General features: G+C 52.7%; 5 protein-coding genes and 1 pseudogene across 5 annotated transcripts; 2 read left to right on the top strand and 4 right to left on the bottom strand.

Moving 5' to 3' along the window:
- Positions 1-900: 900 nt before the first annotated feature.
- LOC126318325 (uncharacterized) lies at positions 901-3,894 on the bottom strand. The gene is made up of 4 exons (XM_049993320.1): positions 3,857-3,894; positions 3,697-3,736; positions 2,457-2,603; positions 901-2,392 (listed from the first exon to the last, which is right to left on the bottom strand). The coding sequence occupies exons 3-4, from the start codon at positions 2,582-2,584 to the stop codon at positions 1,009-1,011; spliced, it is 1,512 nt and encodes a 503-aa protein (XP_049849277.1). The 5' UTR covers positions 2,585-2,603; positions 3,697-3,736; positions 3,857-3,894; the 3' UTR covers positions 901-1,008.
- Positions 3,895-5,181: 1,287 nt separating this feature from the next.
- LOC126318324 (protein tipD-like) lies at positions 5,182-7,013 on the bottom strand. Its single transcript, XM_049993319.1, has 2 exons — positions 6,745-7,013; positions 5,182-6,664 (listed from the first exon to the last, which is right to left on the bottom strand). The coding sequence occupies exons 1-2, from the start codon at positions 6,851-6,853 to the stop codon at positions 5,193-5,195; spliced, it is 1,581 nt and encodes a 526-aa protein (XP_049849276.1). The 5' UTR covers positions 6,854-7,013; the 3' UTR covers positions 5,182-5,192.
- Positions 7,014-7,083: 70 nt separating this feature from the next.
- LOC126318323 (cleavage and polyadenylation specificity factor subunit 2-like) lies at positions 7,084-9,667 on the top strand. The gene is made up of 3 exons (XM_049993318.1): positions 7,084-7,314; positions 7,469-7,562; positions 7,635-9,667. The coding sequence occupies exons 1-3, from the start codon at positions 7,166-7,168 to the stop codon at positions 9,636-9,638; spliced, it is 2,247 nt and encodes a 748-aa protein (XP_049849275.1). The 5' UTR covers positions 7,084-7,165; the 3' UTR covers positions 9,639-9,667.
- Positions 9,668-9,697: 30 nt separating this feature from the next.
- Positions 9,698-10,741, top strand: LOC126318349 (aflatoxin B1 aldehyde reductase member 4-like). Its single transcript, XM_049993341.1, has 2 exons — positions 9,698-9,895; positions 10,055-10,741. The coding sequence occupies exons 1-2, from the start codon at positions 9,698-9,700 to the stop codon at positions 10,739-10,741; spliced, it is 885 nt and encodes a 294-aa protein (XP_049849298.1).
- A 41-nt stretch (positions 10,742-10,782) lies between these two features.
- Positions 10,783-11,695, bottom strand: LOC126318348 (uncharacterized). The gene is made up of 2 exons (XM_049993340.1): positions 11,498-11,695; positions 10,783-11,355 (listed from the first exon to the last, which is right to left on the bottom strand). Exons 1-2 carry the CDS (start codon positions 11,693-11,695, stop codon positions 10,783-10,785), a joined length of 771 nt encoding a protein of 256 aa, XP_049849297.1.
- Positions 11,696-11,793: 98 nt separating this feature from the next.
- Positions 11,794-14,901, bottom strand: LOC126318320 (uncharacterized; annotated as a pseudogene).
- Positions 14,902-16,112: the final 1,211 nt, after the last annotated feature.

The raw sequence follows: 16,112 nt of genomic DNA, 5'->3' as shown, positions 1-16,112 counted from the left end.
CACCTCCAATAGCGCCACCATGTAACAAGCCGCCGACATGTCTCTCCTGTTCGCCCTCAGCCAACCCCGCACGAACTCGTACTCCTCACTCATCCCATCGCCCCCCAAGCCAAGATACCTCTTCAACACGTACAATCGGTGTCTCCAACTGTTGTAATTCCTTTTGTACCTCCCCGCCGCCACCGTGCAAATCTCCAACTCCCTGCCAACCACGTCCCTCCCCACCGCCCCCCCTCGCCCCTCACGCTCCCCCAACACCCACCGACGGTGCGCCCACGCCTCTGCGCATTTCGGGTGCGTCCGAATCACCACCCCGTTGAACCTCAACTCCTCGTCCAACTCACGGCCCCCCCTCCCCCCCTCCCCCCCCCTCCGCAACCCCTCGACCCCAACCAACCACCCCCCCCCCTCAAAAACGCCTTCCTCGCGTTCCACGCCGAATAATCGCTGGGATTCAAAAGACAAAGTACCTTCGTGCTCTGAACACACTCCATCAGGCCCTCCTCCTCACCCCGGGACGAACCCCCCTCCACCAACAACCGAACACGGGGAAAACGCTCCCTGTAAATCCCAGTAGCCACCCTCAAAAACAAGGGAACCAACTTGGCATCCACTGCCAACAAATGACCGTCCCCGTAAAAAATGCAATCCCTCCATCTCGCGTCCGCCAAATTGCTCAAACCTACCACTTGACTCTCAAGGCACGTCAGCACTCCCAGCTCCTCTCTTCAAGCACGAGTAAGGGACCCCACCAACGCGAGCAGAACGAAAAAAAATCACCCAACGCACATCGACGGATCGGCGTCAATCAAACGCAAAAAACACGCGTATATCTCAAACACTTCGTCTTCAGACCACGACGAAGACATGAAGATAAAGAAACAAAACTTTGTCGTCTCATACACAAAAAAAAAAAGCGCTGCTTTTTATTACAGAACCCGTTAAAAGACTTACACGCTTCAGTAACCACAAAGAATAACGGGTCATGCTTTCTACGGCAAACCAGACTTACCAACAAAACAAGTCAGCGAAGGCCGCGAAAGCGGCAAACAACACCCAAAATGGCGACCGCGAAACACCGTAGTTGCTAGCTCGTGTAAGACCAGTAAGAGGCGCAGCAGTGACCACCTCAGCGGATACAGGCACCTCGGTAGAAGTAGAAGCAAGATCTCCCCGCGAATACGGAGGCCTAGCCTGGGTCACAATCTTCGCAGGACTCTTGCCAAGATAATTCCAAACGTTTGTGTTCATGTTCACACCAGATCCAAAGGCAACGGCGTTATAAATGATTGGCTTTTTGACAGCAATGTCGGCTCTAAAAAAATCCACCGTCGTCGCACTCGATTTTCCTGTAGTTGAATCGACATAGGGTACAAATGAAACGACACCAAGCTGAGTCTGGTCTTTGCCCGATTTCTTGTAGGGCTCGTCATTGTACTCGAAAAATGTGATACCGATGCACCCATTGTCGTAATTTTTCAAAACTTCGGCGTAGGCCAAGTTGAACCAATTCGGAATCTCGTAATTTATCGAATTGTTGACAGATAACCATCCAAGCTCGCCAATCAACAAGGGCAGCTTGGTCTTCTCAGACAAGGCCTTCCATCCAATGAAATTGTTTTTCGCTTTCGGCTCCCATAACTCAGTGTAAGACGTTCCACGGTATCCTGCATTCGCGCAGAACAAATCTACATTTAGGTTGTGGGCCAAATATTCGTAAGACTCCGGAAAATCTGTCACGCAACTCGTCACTGGAATCTTTCTGTTCCATTTCTTTTTCATATACTCTCTCACCATAGTCATCTTCGCGTTTATTTTCTCCCTTAGATTACTCTTCTTTTCCGTATGCAAATCGAGCTCGTTCCCGATGACCCACATGATCACCGCCGGGTGGTCCCCAACTTCGTCTATCAAGTTGCGCAATTTCTGATCCAAAATTTCCTCTGAGTCCAACGTGAGCGCCGCCTCATCTGAAACTAACGGGAACATCACCTTGAACCCAAACTTCTCCGCAAGGTCCAAAAACTTTCGGTGCTCCTTTCCAAATGGCACGCGAATTTTATTCCAATTCTGGCTTAGCAACTTAATCGATGCCTCTCTAGTCGTCGGATTCACACTGTAAATGCGCAATGTGTTCACGCCCAACTCCTTCAAAATCGGAAAATCCCTCTCCCACACCTCCTGGAACCAAGACTCCGGCCCTGGCGGATATCTTTCGGGATCGTCACCACTTCCATCGAAAAAATCAGAGTCGAAACAAGCGGACATCCACTCCTCCCACGGCGTCTTCTTCGGCGAACACAACCCCGCTCCTCCTGTCCCATCTTCCTGCATCGAAGACAGGCCCAGTGGCGCCGGATGATACGCCATTCCTTTGATCCAAAACTCCTCACTTCTCGAAAAAAATTACAACAGTTAAATCTTAATTGCACCGAGTTTTTTCTTAATTCACGTACCCCCCTACAAATAACTTTTTATCTATTACGACGACATCGTCCGACATGATGCTCGCGCCTTCGTTGGCGCACGAGCACAGAGCCACTAACCATACCACCACTGTTATCCATACAAAAAATTGCCCCATGTGTTTGACAGAGATGTTCCTAACCAAGCGAATTACAGTTTATGTAAATATGCCTTTGTTCAAATTACAAAAATGCCGAGTACTCAGAGCCGCCCTTGCTGTTACCAGATGCGTCTGACTGAATCGAATGAGTAATTGAATTGCTGAATTCGAACAAATTCAAAAAAAAACGGTTTTATAAACTAAGTTATCTATCACAACTTCACAGCTCGATGCTTCGGCTTTTGGTAACGCAGAACCTCCGCGTCGCACATTCAAGCGCTTCTATTCGGTTTCCACGCTCACTTATGTCGGCTCTCTCGTTGGCCAAGCACTGAAGACTTTGAGCCCTCAAAAAGACACAAAGAGGCGTACAAATTGACTGACGAGAGCCGTTAAACTAGACAAGAACGACCAATGCCCTGCCGACAAATCGAATCTTCGATACGCACCAAGCCAAACCGGTCCCACTTTGAAATTACCTCAACGCTCGCGCCACGCACATCTTTGCAGCTCGTCTTCGACCTACATCCCTCAAGCTCAAAGGCGTTTTCGAAAGTCTCGAGAATTTGATAAATTCAAGTTTAAGTGCGACTAGGGCTTCTGTTTTCGGCGCTGTGTCACTCTCAGGCACGCATGTGCAGACATTTGGTGATGCATTGCTTACTGACTGGGTTTTGTTGCGCTGCAATTCTTTTTCTCTTTGACCAGTAGAGCAAAGAAATGCACGCTTCTCGTCTTCGGAGGTACAAAAATTTGAGAGCCATCAATCAAATTTGTTCTCTTCCGAAAAGTGGTGATTAGGCGCTGAGGTTTGATTTTGCTCGGAAACTCGATAACTGCTGATCCGGTCTAACGGCAGAAAAAGAGAGACATCTGAGCTCCCGTCGGGACGAGCCGATCGTCGCATACACCGAGGGCGTGTCGTGTTTTCTCAATATCAGACTCAAAATTTTTTATCATTTTTTTTAAGCAACTTTCAGGTTGGCATTACATGTCAACTGACTTCTCCGATACTGTCGGTACTCGTGACCGGGGTCGTAGTGAAGAAAATGAGGGATCCGATGACGTGCCCGAAAGTGGCAGCGGTCCCTATAAATCCAACCAAGAACCATCTAATAACAGCAACATACAGATCCCAGACATATATTCCTTTGACCTTGACCTAGACTTCTGTATTGACCCGCAAGTCAATGCAGAGTTTATAAAAGCGATTGTTAAAGCATGGATGAAGTACGCAGGGATTTTAGGCATCAATTTAAAATCCGGTAGTTTCGCCTCGTTTTTATTTACCTTACCCGACACTTCACCGTCCTCATTCTGTACTAGAAACCTACAATCAGCTCTTGGAAAGCGTTTGAACAAAGTCATCAAAGGAAAAGCAGGTAGTTTATATAAAAATTTTTTTGTCAATTTTCTTATGATTACCCTTCTCTGTTGTTGTCATCTTACCTTTAAAAATGTGCCGTCGTCCGTTAGGAACTCCGAGAAAGATTGAAAACGGAACCCTTTCTCCGAGCCAAAGACAAGGTCAGCTTTTTGCTTGGCGTATTGACTCTCGTCTTTACTGAGTTCGTCTTGATCTCTTGTCCCCAGCATCTCTATGTTGTATATACAGTGCTTCTTTTTCCGTTGTTGATATGGAGATTCATGGACTACCATCGAAACAAGCTTCACTACTTTATGCTCGATTATTGCTACTTTGCCAACGTTTTGACGCTCATCTGGCTCTATGTGTTCCCAAAAAATCTTGCCTTGTATAAGACGACCTTCGCGCTGTGTACTGGACCGCTCTTGATGGCGGTGATTGCCTGGTCGAACGCCCTAGTCTTCCATGACTTGGACCGAGTCACCTCGTTTTTCATTCACTTCTATCCACCGCTCATCTTGTTTGCCGAGCGCTGGTTCGTCAAGGACCTATCCCGCTCGCATACCGAGTACCAGATCAACTCGATGTCCTTCTATGAAGGATTTTTTGTGCCAATAATTTTTTATCTGATTTGGCAAATTTTTTACTGGCTAAAAACTGAAGTCATGGACAGAAATAGACTGAAAAATGATGCGGATGTTGTCACTTCGTTCCGCTGGCTCACCCGACTCAGACCGCATTTTCTGTATAGCTGGCTCAAAGCTCGAAACATCAATTTTTACCCAATAGTTCTGTTCAGCATCATTCAACTCCTATACACAATAGTCACCCTTACGCCAGTTCTGATCGCATACAAGTCGCAATGGTTTCACCTGGGATTGATGATATCTATATTCGTCTTTGCGTGCTGGAACGGTGCCAATTATTATTTTGACATTTTCTCTCAGAATTATACCAAAAGGTTGCGCATGAAAAGCCTAGAGGCTCAAATGTCCGCGGGAAGGCCGGTAACCGTTGGATTCTTTCCATCATCCCTCCCTTCAGTCGTCAGATTCGGAGTGTGGTCGCTCCTCCATCTGGGTGCAATTTTTCTTAGCATCTTTCTGCTGTGCTGAGCAAATAAAAAAAATCACCGCCAAGAGGCACGTCTCCTCGCGAATATCAAAAAAAAGCGTCCTTTCGATGTTTCGTCTTGGTTCCGAGTCTCAGCTACTCTGGAGCTGGATAAGGGGTCCTTTTTTGCGCAGCAAGAATCTGATTTTAATTCCACACGTGGATCACGCCCGATCGATCGCATGATACTATTGAGCTCATATCTTTTGGGTTCCATGAGACGCACGTGACCGCATTTTCATGCTTCTTTAATATCGAGTGCAATTTTTCTGTTTTCGTGTGCCATACAAAAATATTTCCGTTAGCCGAACCGGAGGCAACGTAGTTTCCATCTGGAGAACAACAGGCTTTTGCCCAGCTAACGCCCGTTTTATACTGATCATGCTGGTACACGTGTATCACCTTCTGCATGCTGATATCCACTAGTTTCAGCGTGTTGTCTCTCGAATTGGTGAGCACGGTGGTGCCGTTCGATTCCGGAACGAAGGTGATAGAGGTGATCTGAGAGTCGTGGATTTTAGAGAGCTCACACACCATCTCCCCGTTTTTGATGTCCCATACTCTTATTCGACTATCGTAGTGTCCAGAACATATAGTAAATCCATCTGAGCTAAGACACAGTGTGTTACAGAAAGAGAAGCTAAAAAGCGTGCGAAGATTGTACCCTCGAATAAGGTCCCAAATCTTGATTGTGCGATCGTATGAACCTGTAACTGCCTTATGGGAGTCGGTGGTGAAGGTACCAGTGAAGACATTACCAGAGTGTCCGTTAAGAGTGTGACGGAGCCTTAGAAGACGACAATCCCACACTCTGGATGAGTGGTCATTGCTGCAGCCCAGAACGAGCTGATCATCGCTGGAGAATGTTGCGGACATAACCGTCTGGGTAGCGCCAATTAAAGACGCCTTGAAAGATCCACTGACAGTGTCCCATAGGTTGATGTTTTTTTCTGCTCCGGCCGATAAGAATTTCTGCCCAGAGTTGTTAAAAGCCACTGAAAAGAGTTCCCCTTGTCCAGAAATCGAATGTTTGACAGCGCTAGGGGGACAGCTTTTGTCGGCGACATTCTGAATGGTCGGAGAAGATGATTCAGAAGGCGTAGGAGATTGAGATCCTCGAAGAATTTCCAGATTCAAACGCCGTTGAAGTTCGAGATTTTTATTTGCCAATTCGACATTTTGATTAGATTTTGACATCAACTGACCGAGTAACTCATTTCTTTCCAGCTGAAGCGTACGCAGACTCTCCTCTGCCTTCTCAAGGGATTTTCGGTGGCTCTCGAACTCAGATTCTGTAGACTTCAACTGTTTTGAAGTACGTTTGAGTTCCTCATCGGCCTCTCTTAGTTTTTTTTTCAATTGTTCCAATTCCTGAAAATTGGCATTGATTCTTTCACACAAAATGTTCCGGTCGCGCTCGGATTCTCTCAGATCGCTCTGCAGACTAGCTACTTTCTTATATGCCTCCACCAGCTCTTGCTTTAAGTCACTTCCCTCTGCGTAGGGTCCTTGGGATGATTTTGGCTGATCACCGGTGCTGGATCGAAGTTTTTCCAGGGACTGGGACAGCTTCAGGATTTCGGTCTTCAGCGAAGACTCCCTCTGGAGAAGGTTCCGATCTAATCGCAAGGAACGTGGGCAAATGCGTCAGTAAGAGAGCGCCACCGGTCGAAACGATCGTTCGAAAAAAAAAACGCACATTCTTCTATCAGAACGGAAAAAGAGGTCTTTTGGAGAGAGTCGCGTTCGCGTAAGTAGCACTCGACGAGCGTGCGCCATTTCTGATCTACGTCGTGAGACGTGCACATGGTAAATAGAAGATAAACGGCCGCTTTAGACGATTTCTATTGAAGCCGGAGATAGCGCACGTGCGGGGCCCGAAGAGGGAGCTCGAGAAACTTGCCAGCGGTGAGGTTCAGCAATTTGGCCCGTGTGGTTTGATTCTGAGTTTCATAGAAACAAAAGAGCGTAGGTAATGCTTGAGTAGCTCGGTAGTTTGAATCGTTCTATTTTAAAAAAAAAATTTTCGCTCAGATTTGTATAGTATAGAAGCGCTCGACACTGGTTCTCAGGGGATCAAGACAAAGCTGGGAGGGCATCTCCTTTCAAAAGCGAGAGCGATGAGGACCAACATCCATTTTACGCCTGTGTATGGCGTTGACGACGGTGCGGCGCTGTGCTGTCTCCTCGAAGTGGACGGGTTCAGGATTCTGTTGGAATGCGGATGGGACGACACGTTCGGCTTGGAACAGATAGAGTCGCTAAGAGAGTACGTCGCCGCGGAACAGGGAGGACGCCTGAGGGGACGCTGAAGGTGTGCGTGCGCGTATACGCGGGTGTGTATGTGTGTTGTGTGTGTCTACGTGTGTCGCATCTATGTGTGTATGGCGTGTGTTCGAGCTGACGGGTGTGGGAAAAAAAAGCGTTGCGCCGACGGTCGACGTCGTGCTGGTGAGTTACCCGGACATTGCGCACATAGGCGCGCTGCCTTATGCGCGTGCGAATTTCGGGCTGAAGGTACGGTAGGGGCGTCTGTTCGCGAGGGACGGTAGAGGAGTGACTTTTTTGTGTACGCAACGTATGGACAAGGCGCCTGTGTATGGGACGATTCCCGTGTACAAGTTTAGTCAAGTTTGTTTGTATGACGCGTATCAGGCGCAGAGGTATCAGAGCAATTTCGAGTTGTTTAGGCCCGAGCAGATCGACGAGTGCATGTGCGGGTTCGTGCAGTTAAAGCATTCACAGAGAGTGCCGTTGGGCGGGAAGGGAGAGGGGATAGACTTGATGCCGCATTGCGCTGGACACATGATTGGGGGGTCCATATGGCTGATCACGAAGAACGTGGAAAGGATCTTGTATGCGGTGGATTACAACATTCGAACGGAGAAGCATTTGAACCCCTGCATTTTGACAAGTTTGTCTGAGCTGAACAAGGAGAAGGCGATGAGGCATTTGGATCGGAGTTTGTTGGCCTCGTTATTGAGGCCCACGGTGATGATTACAGATGCGCTGATGCCGAGTCAGCCACAACAAAGGTCTAGTGAGCGCAACCGCAGGATGGCGTCTTTGATTTTCAGCACATTGAGAGAGGGAGGGGACGTTTTGATTCCTGTAGATAGCGCTGGACGCGTGTTGGAATTGTTGATATGGATAGAAGAGTGTTGGGCGGACAAGCAGAGGTATCAGGTTGTTTTTTTGTCGAACACGGCGTATAGCGTTGTGGAATTTGCGAAAACGCAGTTGGAATGGCTTCAAGATATTTTGTCGCAAAAATTCTATGACGAGCGTATAAACGCGTTCGATCTGAAGAATGTCGTCACTGCGCATTCCCTGGAAGATTTGGAGTCCCTCTCGAAGCCGAGAGTGATTCTGGCGTCTACGTCTAGTTTGATGCATGGATATGCCGTCGATTTGTTTATTAACATGGCGCCAAACAAAAGCAATGCGATCATCTTGACCGAGCGCGGTTCTCCCGCCACGCTCGCCAACCGACTCTACAGCATGGTCTCGTCCGGATGTCCTCTCGCGGAGGAAATTGAGGTCCCTCGGTGGAAGCGCGTTCCGCTAGTCGGCAAAGAAATGGACGCCTATTGCGCCAAGAAAAAACTCGAAGAAGAAGAAAAGGCGGCGCGAAGGAAGAAACACTTGGACGCTGTTCGAAACGACGCGGCAAAAGACAACAAAGACTTCGACGCGGACGCGGACGACAGCAGCACTCTGTCTAATTTTTGGAAGGGCTTCGACCTTCACCAGGACGGGCTCCAGAAAATAAGAGCCAGGGGACAGCATCCCGTGTTTCCGTTCGTTGAGCCGCGCACGGCCTTCGACGATTACGGAGAGATTGTTTATCTCGAGGCGCCCGTTCAGAGTCTCCTGCATGTCCAGCAACAGGCATTCTCGGGATTGGACGAATCCGACGAATCCGACGAAGATTTGTCTACGAAGCCCGTTTTCGAAATAGCTAAGGTTAAATTGGCTTCGAAAATTCACTTCTTTGATTTCGAAGGGCGCACCGATCGTCGATCCGTCAAGCGCATTCTCGGTCAGGTGGTGCCCAGAAAGCTTGTTCTAATTCATGGCACAAACGAATCGAAGCAAGATATCGCCGATTACGCCAAGTCCGAGCTCAGCAAACAGATCGCGCACGTCTACATCCCCGCTCATCTCCAGCGCATCGACTTGTCGTCGAAGATACCTTTTCTCAACGCCACCATCAAGCACCAAAACTTCTCCCACCTCCATTTCGTCCAATCGGCCGACTACAGCCTGTCTCTGTTCAGCGGCGTCCTCACTCCCCCCGCGTCCAAGGCGCTCCCGTACGAGCTCAAGTACGAGGACGGGTCGAAGAACAAAGACGAGAACGACGGTACTTTCATCGGCGACGTCCAACTCAAAAACTTCAAAGCCGACTTGGATCTGCTCGGGCTCCAGACGGAGCTCAAGGGCGGCATTCTGAAAATAAACGGCGTCGTCACCGTCATGAAGGAGCCCACGGGCATAGAGGGATACTCCAGGTTGAAGTTGGACGGACAGATGTGCGATTCTTATTTTCAGGTGCGAGACCTGTTATACAATAAATTGACTGTGCTTTAAAAAAAAATTTATTTCGATCTGCCATGACTTCGAAGACACCTATTGCTATATTCGGGACCATGACGCTGGGCGGACAAGTGGACGAACAGGTCGCGACAGAGATGCTTCGGACGTTCTTTCGTCACCAGTCCAAGTCGGCGAGGGTGCACCTGGACACCGCGTTCCTTTATCAGGACCAGAAGACGGAGGCCATGCTCGGGCGCATCCTGGAGCCGGAGCAGAGGTCTCGCATGTACATTGCCACCAAAGGTGCGTGTGTAGTTTTTTTTTTTTTTTTTTTGTGGATTGGTTTTGACACGTCAGAAGCGAATCCGTGTCACCCGGGTGGCCTGTCGTTCGAGGGCATTAGCCGGCAGGCACGTTCCCCATTGACGCTCGAATTTAGGTTGTTTGAGAGGGCTGACTGGTGTTTTTAGCTCGAGACGTCATTGTCCAACTTGAGGTTGAGTAGCGTGGACCTGTTCTACTTGCACTGGCCGGACCACAGACGTCCGCTGCTGGAGACGCTGAGGGCCTGCGACAGGCTCCACGAGAGGGGGTTGTTCAGGGAGTTCGGGCTGTCGAACTATTCGGCGGAGGAGGTGTCGAAGGTTTTTGAGTTGTGCGAGGCGCACGCGTTGTTGAGGCCGACGGTTTATCAGGGGCTCTACAACGTGCTGTCGAGGGCGGTGGAAGAAGACATGGACGCGTTCAGGGAGCTTGGGCTCCGTTTTTACGCGTACAATCCGTTGGCGGGGGGTCTTCTTAGCGGCAAGCACAAGATTGAGGACAAGGAGGTGGTGACGGGTCGTTTTGCAGCAGGGTTGAAGCAAGGAAGGATATATCAGAAGAGGTATTGGAAGCGGGGTTATTTCGACGCGATCGGATTGATGTGTGGTTCTTTGGGGGAGGGGGAAGACTTGGCCGGCGTCTCCTTGAGGTGGCTCCTGCACCATTCGAAGTTGGGAGAAGAGGACGGGGTCATTATAGGCCAGAGCAGCATGGAGCACCTGCGCGCGAATTTGAGCGCGTTTTCGATGCCTCCGCTGTCGCCTGAGGTGGTTGACGCGTGCGATCGAGCGTACGACGTTTGCAAGGCGGAGCAGCCCGCGTACTACCGGTAGCCGCGCGATGGTTCCCCGCGCGGGTCGGGTGGCCGGGCGTTTCAGCAGAGAGAAGGCGCGAGGCGGGATTGAAGGGACCAGGGCAGGTCGTTGGCTAGGTCGTCTGACGACTCGGCGAGCGCGCTTATCATGGCTCGGATGGGTACGGGGGGTGCGGCGACGCCTGGTCTTGAGAGGTGGCTGAGGAACCGTTCAGATTGGAAGATGGCTTGTTCGACCAGGACTTCGATGCCTTCTACGACGCGTTGACAGTTGGCGGCTTTGGCGGACTTCGTGAGGTTCGTCTCTCTTGGCGAGTAGACGGTCTCTAGCAGGATGGATTGGTCGTGGAGCAGCTCGGCGGGAATAGAAGCGGGGGATCCTGGCACAGTGTTGATGACGATGTCAAGTTTTGTAGAAAAGTCGATTTTTTTGACAGCGACGCCGCCGAATTGGTCGGCCAAGTCCTTCGCTCGAGCGAAGGTGCGGTTGTGCACGACGAAGAGCACGTTCATGCTTTCGAGAGCGTAGGCGGCGGCGCGCGCCATGCCCCCGGCGCCCAATATGAGCGCGACGCGCGACCCGTCCTCGAGGCGCTCGATGGGTTCGAGGTCGCCGGCGGGTCGCCGCGAGGCCTGCGAGATGAGGTTTTCTCACGGCGACCCAGTCGGTGTTGTCGCCGTGGAGGTCCCCGAACGAGTCCTTGGTGACGGTGTTGACCGCGTCTATTTTTGCGCCGCCTCGGTCAGGTAGTCGAGCGCCGGGACGAGCGCCCGCTTGAAGGGGGCGGTCACGGGACGCGCCGAGCGTGCTCGGCTCGCGCAGCGCCGCCAGAATCGAGTCGGCCGAGTCGGTCTCGAACAGCTCGTACCGGTAGGGCAGCGCGAGGTGCCGAAACGCGGCGCCGTGCAGCAGGGGCGAGGGCGAGCGCGATATGGAGGTGCCGAAAAGGTAGAAGTACGGGGGGGAGTTCATGGGGCGGGGGCGCGTGTCACGCGTGTCAACGCAGCGATTTTTATTTTTTTTTTTTTGGGGCCGCGCTTGCCCGCGAGTGCCGGGGGGGACGCAAAAAAAAACTCTAGACGGAGGCGATCGTTTCGCGGATGACGAAGTTTAGGACGGCCGCCGTGCAGGTAGTAGACGACCTCGGATTCGGTGTCGAACCTGAGCGTGGTGACGAACTGGCTCACCTTGCCCCCCGAGACGTGCACCACGACGTCTTGAGAGGGTTTGATTTTCGAGGCGCTTCCGAGGTCGAAGCTGAATTTTTCCTTGCCGGTCAGGCCGAGCGTGGAGCTGTTTTCGCCCTCTTTGAATTGCAGAGGCACGATTCCGAACTGGATCAGGTTCGAGCGGTGGATGCGCTCGTAGCTCTCGCTGATGATGCACTGGATGCCGAGCAGCTTGACGCCCTTGGCGGCCCAGTCGCGAGAGGACCCGCTCCCGTACTGCTTGCCGCCGAGGATGATCAGGGGGACGTTTTCGGCCTTGTACAGCTGCGCGATGTCGTAAACCGAGCCGGTCCGCCCGCTTTCGTGGTGCACGGTCAGCGGGCCGGGTTTGCCGATGAATTTGTTGAAAAGGCGGATGTTGGCGAAGGTGCCGCGGACCATGACCTCGTCGTTGCCGCGCCTGGAGCCGTAGGTGTTGAAGTCTTGCCGCTTGACGCCCCTCGACTCGAGGTACTTCGCGGCGGGAGAGTCCTTGTGGATCCCGCCGCGGGAGAGATGTGGTCCGTGGTCACGAGGTCGCCGAGGTGGAGCAGGACGCGGGCGTCGGCGACCTTGAACACGGGGGAGATTTCCCTCTTCATGTTGGTGAAGTAGGGGGGTTTGTGGATTGTACGTGCTCGTGTCGTCCCAGGGGTACAGCGTTTCAGAGGAGGCGCGCAGGCTGGCCCAGGCGGGCGTGCCTTGGGTGACGCGGGAGTAGATTTCTCTGAATTGTTCGGCGAGGACGTTTTTCTGCACGACTTGCGCGATTCGTGTTTGAGCGGCCATATGTCCTTGAGGTAGATGGGCTTGCCGGACGCGTCGTGGCCGAGCGGGTCGATGGACATGTCGAAGTTCATGGTGCCCGCGATGGCGTAGGCGATGACGAGGGGGGGGGAGGCGAGGTAGTTGGCGCGCACGTGGCTGTGGGATGCGCCCCTCGAAGTTGCGGTTGCCGGAGAGAACGGCGGAGGCGACGAGGTCGTACTGGTCGACGACGTCGGCCACTTCTTGAGGCAGGGGTAACCGGAGTTGCCGATGCAGGTGGTGCAGCCGTAGCCGACGAGATAGAAGCCCAGCTTTTCGAGGTAGGGGAGCAGGCCGGACCGCTGGAGGTAGTGACTGACGACCTCGATCCTGGGGCGAAGCTCGTCTTGATGTAGGGCAACACGGCGAGTCCGGCCTCGACGGCCCTTCTTGGCGAGGAGTCCGGCGCCGATTATGACGTCGGGGTTGGAGGTGTTGGTGCAGCTGGTGATGGCGGCGATGACGATGGAGCCGTGTTGGAGCGTGTAGGACTTGCCCTTGTACTGGAGGGGGGCGCGGACGGCTCGCTTGTCGGCGGGAACGCCGAACCCCTTGAACTCGACCTTGTCGTTGTTGAGGCAGTTGAGGAAGTCCTGCTTGGAAGAGGAGAGCGGGATGTGGTCGTGGGGACACTTGGGACCCGCGATGCTGGGCACGAGCTTGGAGAGGTCGAAGACGACCAGGTCGGAGTAGACGGCGGCGGACTCGCCCTCGCGGTAGTCCGAGAACATGCCGACCGCCTTCATGTATTCCTCGGCCTCGTTGATGTGCGCCGGGGCGCGTCCGGTGAGCTTCATGTAGTTGAGCGTCTGCTCGTCGAAGGGGAAGATGCAGATGGTGGCGCCCATTTCCGGCGCCATGTTGGAAATGGTGGCGCGGTCCGCGACGGAGAGCTCGTTGACGCCCGGACCGTGAAACTCGACGAACTGGCCGACGACATCCTTCTCGCGCAACACCCTGGTGATGGACAAGACCAAGTCGGTGCTGGTCACGTGTTGCGGGACCTTGCCGATCAGCCTGAAGCCGAGGACCTTGGGCAAGACCATCGAGATGGGCTGGTCCAGCATGACCGCCTCGGCCTCCAAACCGCCGACTCCCCAGCCCACGACGCCCAAGCCGTTGACCATGGGCGTGTGCGAGTCAGTGCCGACCACCGAGTCGGGGTAGAGGAGCCTGTCCTTGTGGAAGACGATCCTCGCCAAATACTCGAGGTTGATCTGGTGGACGATGCCCATTCCGGGGGGCACTATCGTGAGGTTTTTGAACGCGTTGGCGCCCCACTTCAAGAACTCGAACCTCTCGCGATTCCTGTTGATCTCGTACTCCTCGTTCTTGACGACGGCGTCCCTCGATCCGAACTCGTCGACCTGCACGGAGTGGTCTATGACCAAGTCGACGGGCACTATCGGGTTGATCTTCTGCGGATCTCCGTTCAGCGTGTTGGTCGCGTCTCTCATGGCGGCCAAGTCGACGATCGCGGGCACGCCCGTGAAGTCCTGCAAGATCACCCTCGCGGGCTTGAACTGAATCTCGACGTCCCTCCTCGACGTGATCTCTGCGGCGCGTGCAACTCGGTCAGTCCGGTACGACGAAAAAAAAAAAAAAAAAAAAAAAGCGTACGCCAATTGAGAATATTTTCGACGTCGCGCTCTTTGACTTTGAAATTGTCACAATTTCTGACCGCCGATTCCAGCAAGACCTTGATCGGGTACGGCAGCTTGTCTAGACAAAAAGGACCGTTAGCGCGCGTCGCGGCACACCCTCTTTTCTTTTTTTTTCAAGAGTTGGCGGAGACCGAACCCCTTTTTGCGCGACCGCGATAACGGCGCCGGCGTCGCGCGAGGTTCAGACCGCTCGGCCCCCTCTCCGCCTCTCTCGACAGACTCTCCCCGCGCGAGGGAGGGCCCGCCGCCGCGGCTCCCCAAAACGGCCCTACGGACCGGGCCTCAGAGCGGCGAAGGGCAATTCGAGCCGGGCAGAGCAACGCACTTACCAACTCTGTCGTCCTTGAGCCCCTTGAGGTCGAAGTACTCGCAATCCCTGTTTTCCGGCGCGGATAGTCTTGACCAGGTGGCTAAAACACCTTCTTGCTGTTCCTTCTCGGCGCGTATGCCCCTCCGCTGCGCCACCAACGGGTCGGAGGCGGGAGAACGCAGGCGGCGACTGGCGCAATGCAGGCGGTTCAGGGTGTAGTCCGTACATGTCTCAGAAGGAAAAAATGAAATGCAAAGTGGAAAAAAATTGGGCAAATTAGGGGGAGAGTTTCAGAATAATTTCGAACAATTCCCCGAAGTCTGCGACGTCGGGACCGAAATTTTCCCGGCGCCGAACGCGACGCGCTCCGAGCGAGGCCAGAGCAAAGCAGCGCTGGCTCTTTGAACCTTCTTTTTTTTTTGCAGGACTTGAGCGCCCCTTTTTATTATAACAGCAGGTTGCCTTCGCAGAAGACTTTGGACAGTTGGCTTTTGATGTCAGGACGGATTTCGTCTCCGTAGTGGATATCGCATATTTTGAGGGTGCAGAGATGAGGTCGTTCATGTTTCGATCGAAGGTCATGTAGAGGATCCACTCGAACCAGAAGTTGTGCGAGGGGACCGAGAATGTCTAGGCTTTTTTCGCGCCTTCGGTGGGAGATGTTGATGACGTCGTGCGCGAACATGACGACGATCTGCCACCCCTTCGGCCCCCTTCACGTCCCCCGTTAGGACGCCGGACTGCACCTTTGTCTTGATGTGGTAGGTGGCGATGTGGACGATCGATTGAGTAAGGGCCTTGCAAATTTTGGCCGTTATGGAGTCGGGGTGAGTTCGAGAGAAGAATTCAGAGAGAATGAAGTCGAATTGGGCGTCCTTTAGTCAGGCAGCTGCTCATGAGGTTGGTGAGCTCGGACTCGAACTTAGCCGCGCATTCTGGTGTTTCCACCGCGCGAGCAAGAGACGTGATCACGCGGCGCAGGGCAGCTAGAATGACCAGGTTTCCGTGCGCTACCGAATCCTTGCAAACTTTCGATTGTTCGATAAGACGCAAACTAAATCGGCGCTCTTCAGAAGTCCTAATCATGCCGGTTCCCCCCTTCTTGGGACAGACGGGTACTCACGTCGTCCAAAACCTTAGATATATGTTGCAATTTAGTAGACCGAGAGCTGGACCCCACCTGCGACAGCATGTCCATTGCAAAATTGATTCAATTCATCAACTTGCTTTTCCTCAATATATTCACGACAAGTACCCCGTACTCAATTTTGAATTTCTTGGTAAATCCTCTTCTTCTCCGGCCAACTCCACCCCCAACCTTTTCTCCACATCCCTCACAAACGTCCTAGACTCTAACTTCCCAAAGAATGCAAATCCCCCTCTATCTGTCTCGCGTGTGT

This window comes from Schistocerca gregaria, unplaced genomic scaffold (assembly GCF_023897955.1).
Source record: "Schistocerca gregaria isolate iqSchGreg1 unplaced genomic scaffold, iqSchGreg1.2 ptg000665l, whole genome shotgun sequence".
NCBI lineage: Eukaryota > Metazoa > Arthropoda > Insecta > Orthoptera > Acrididae > Schistocerca > Schistocerca gregaria.
The sequence above is the reverse complement of the archived record's forward strand: the minus strand, read 5'-3'. Positions and strand labels throughout refer to the sequence as shown.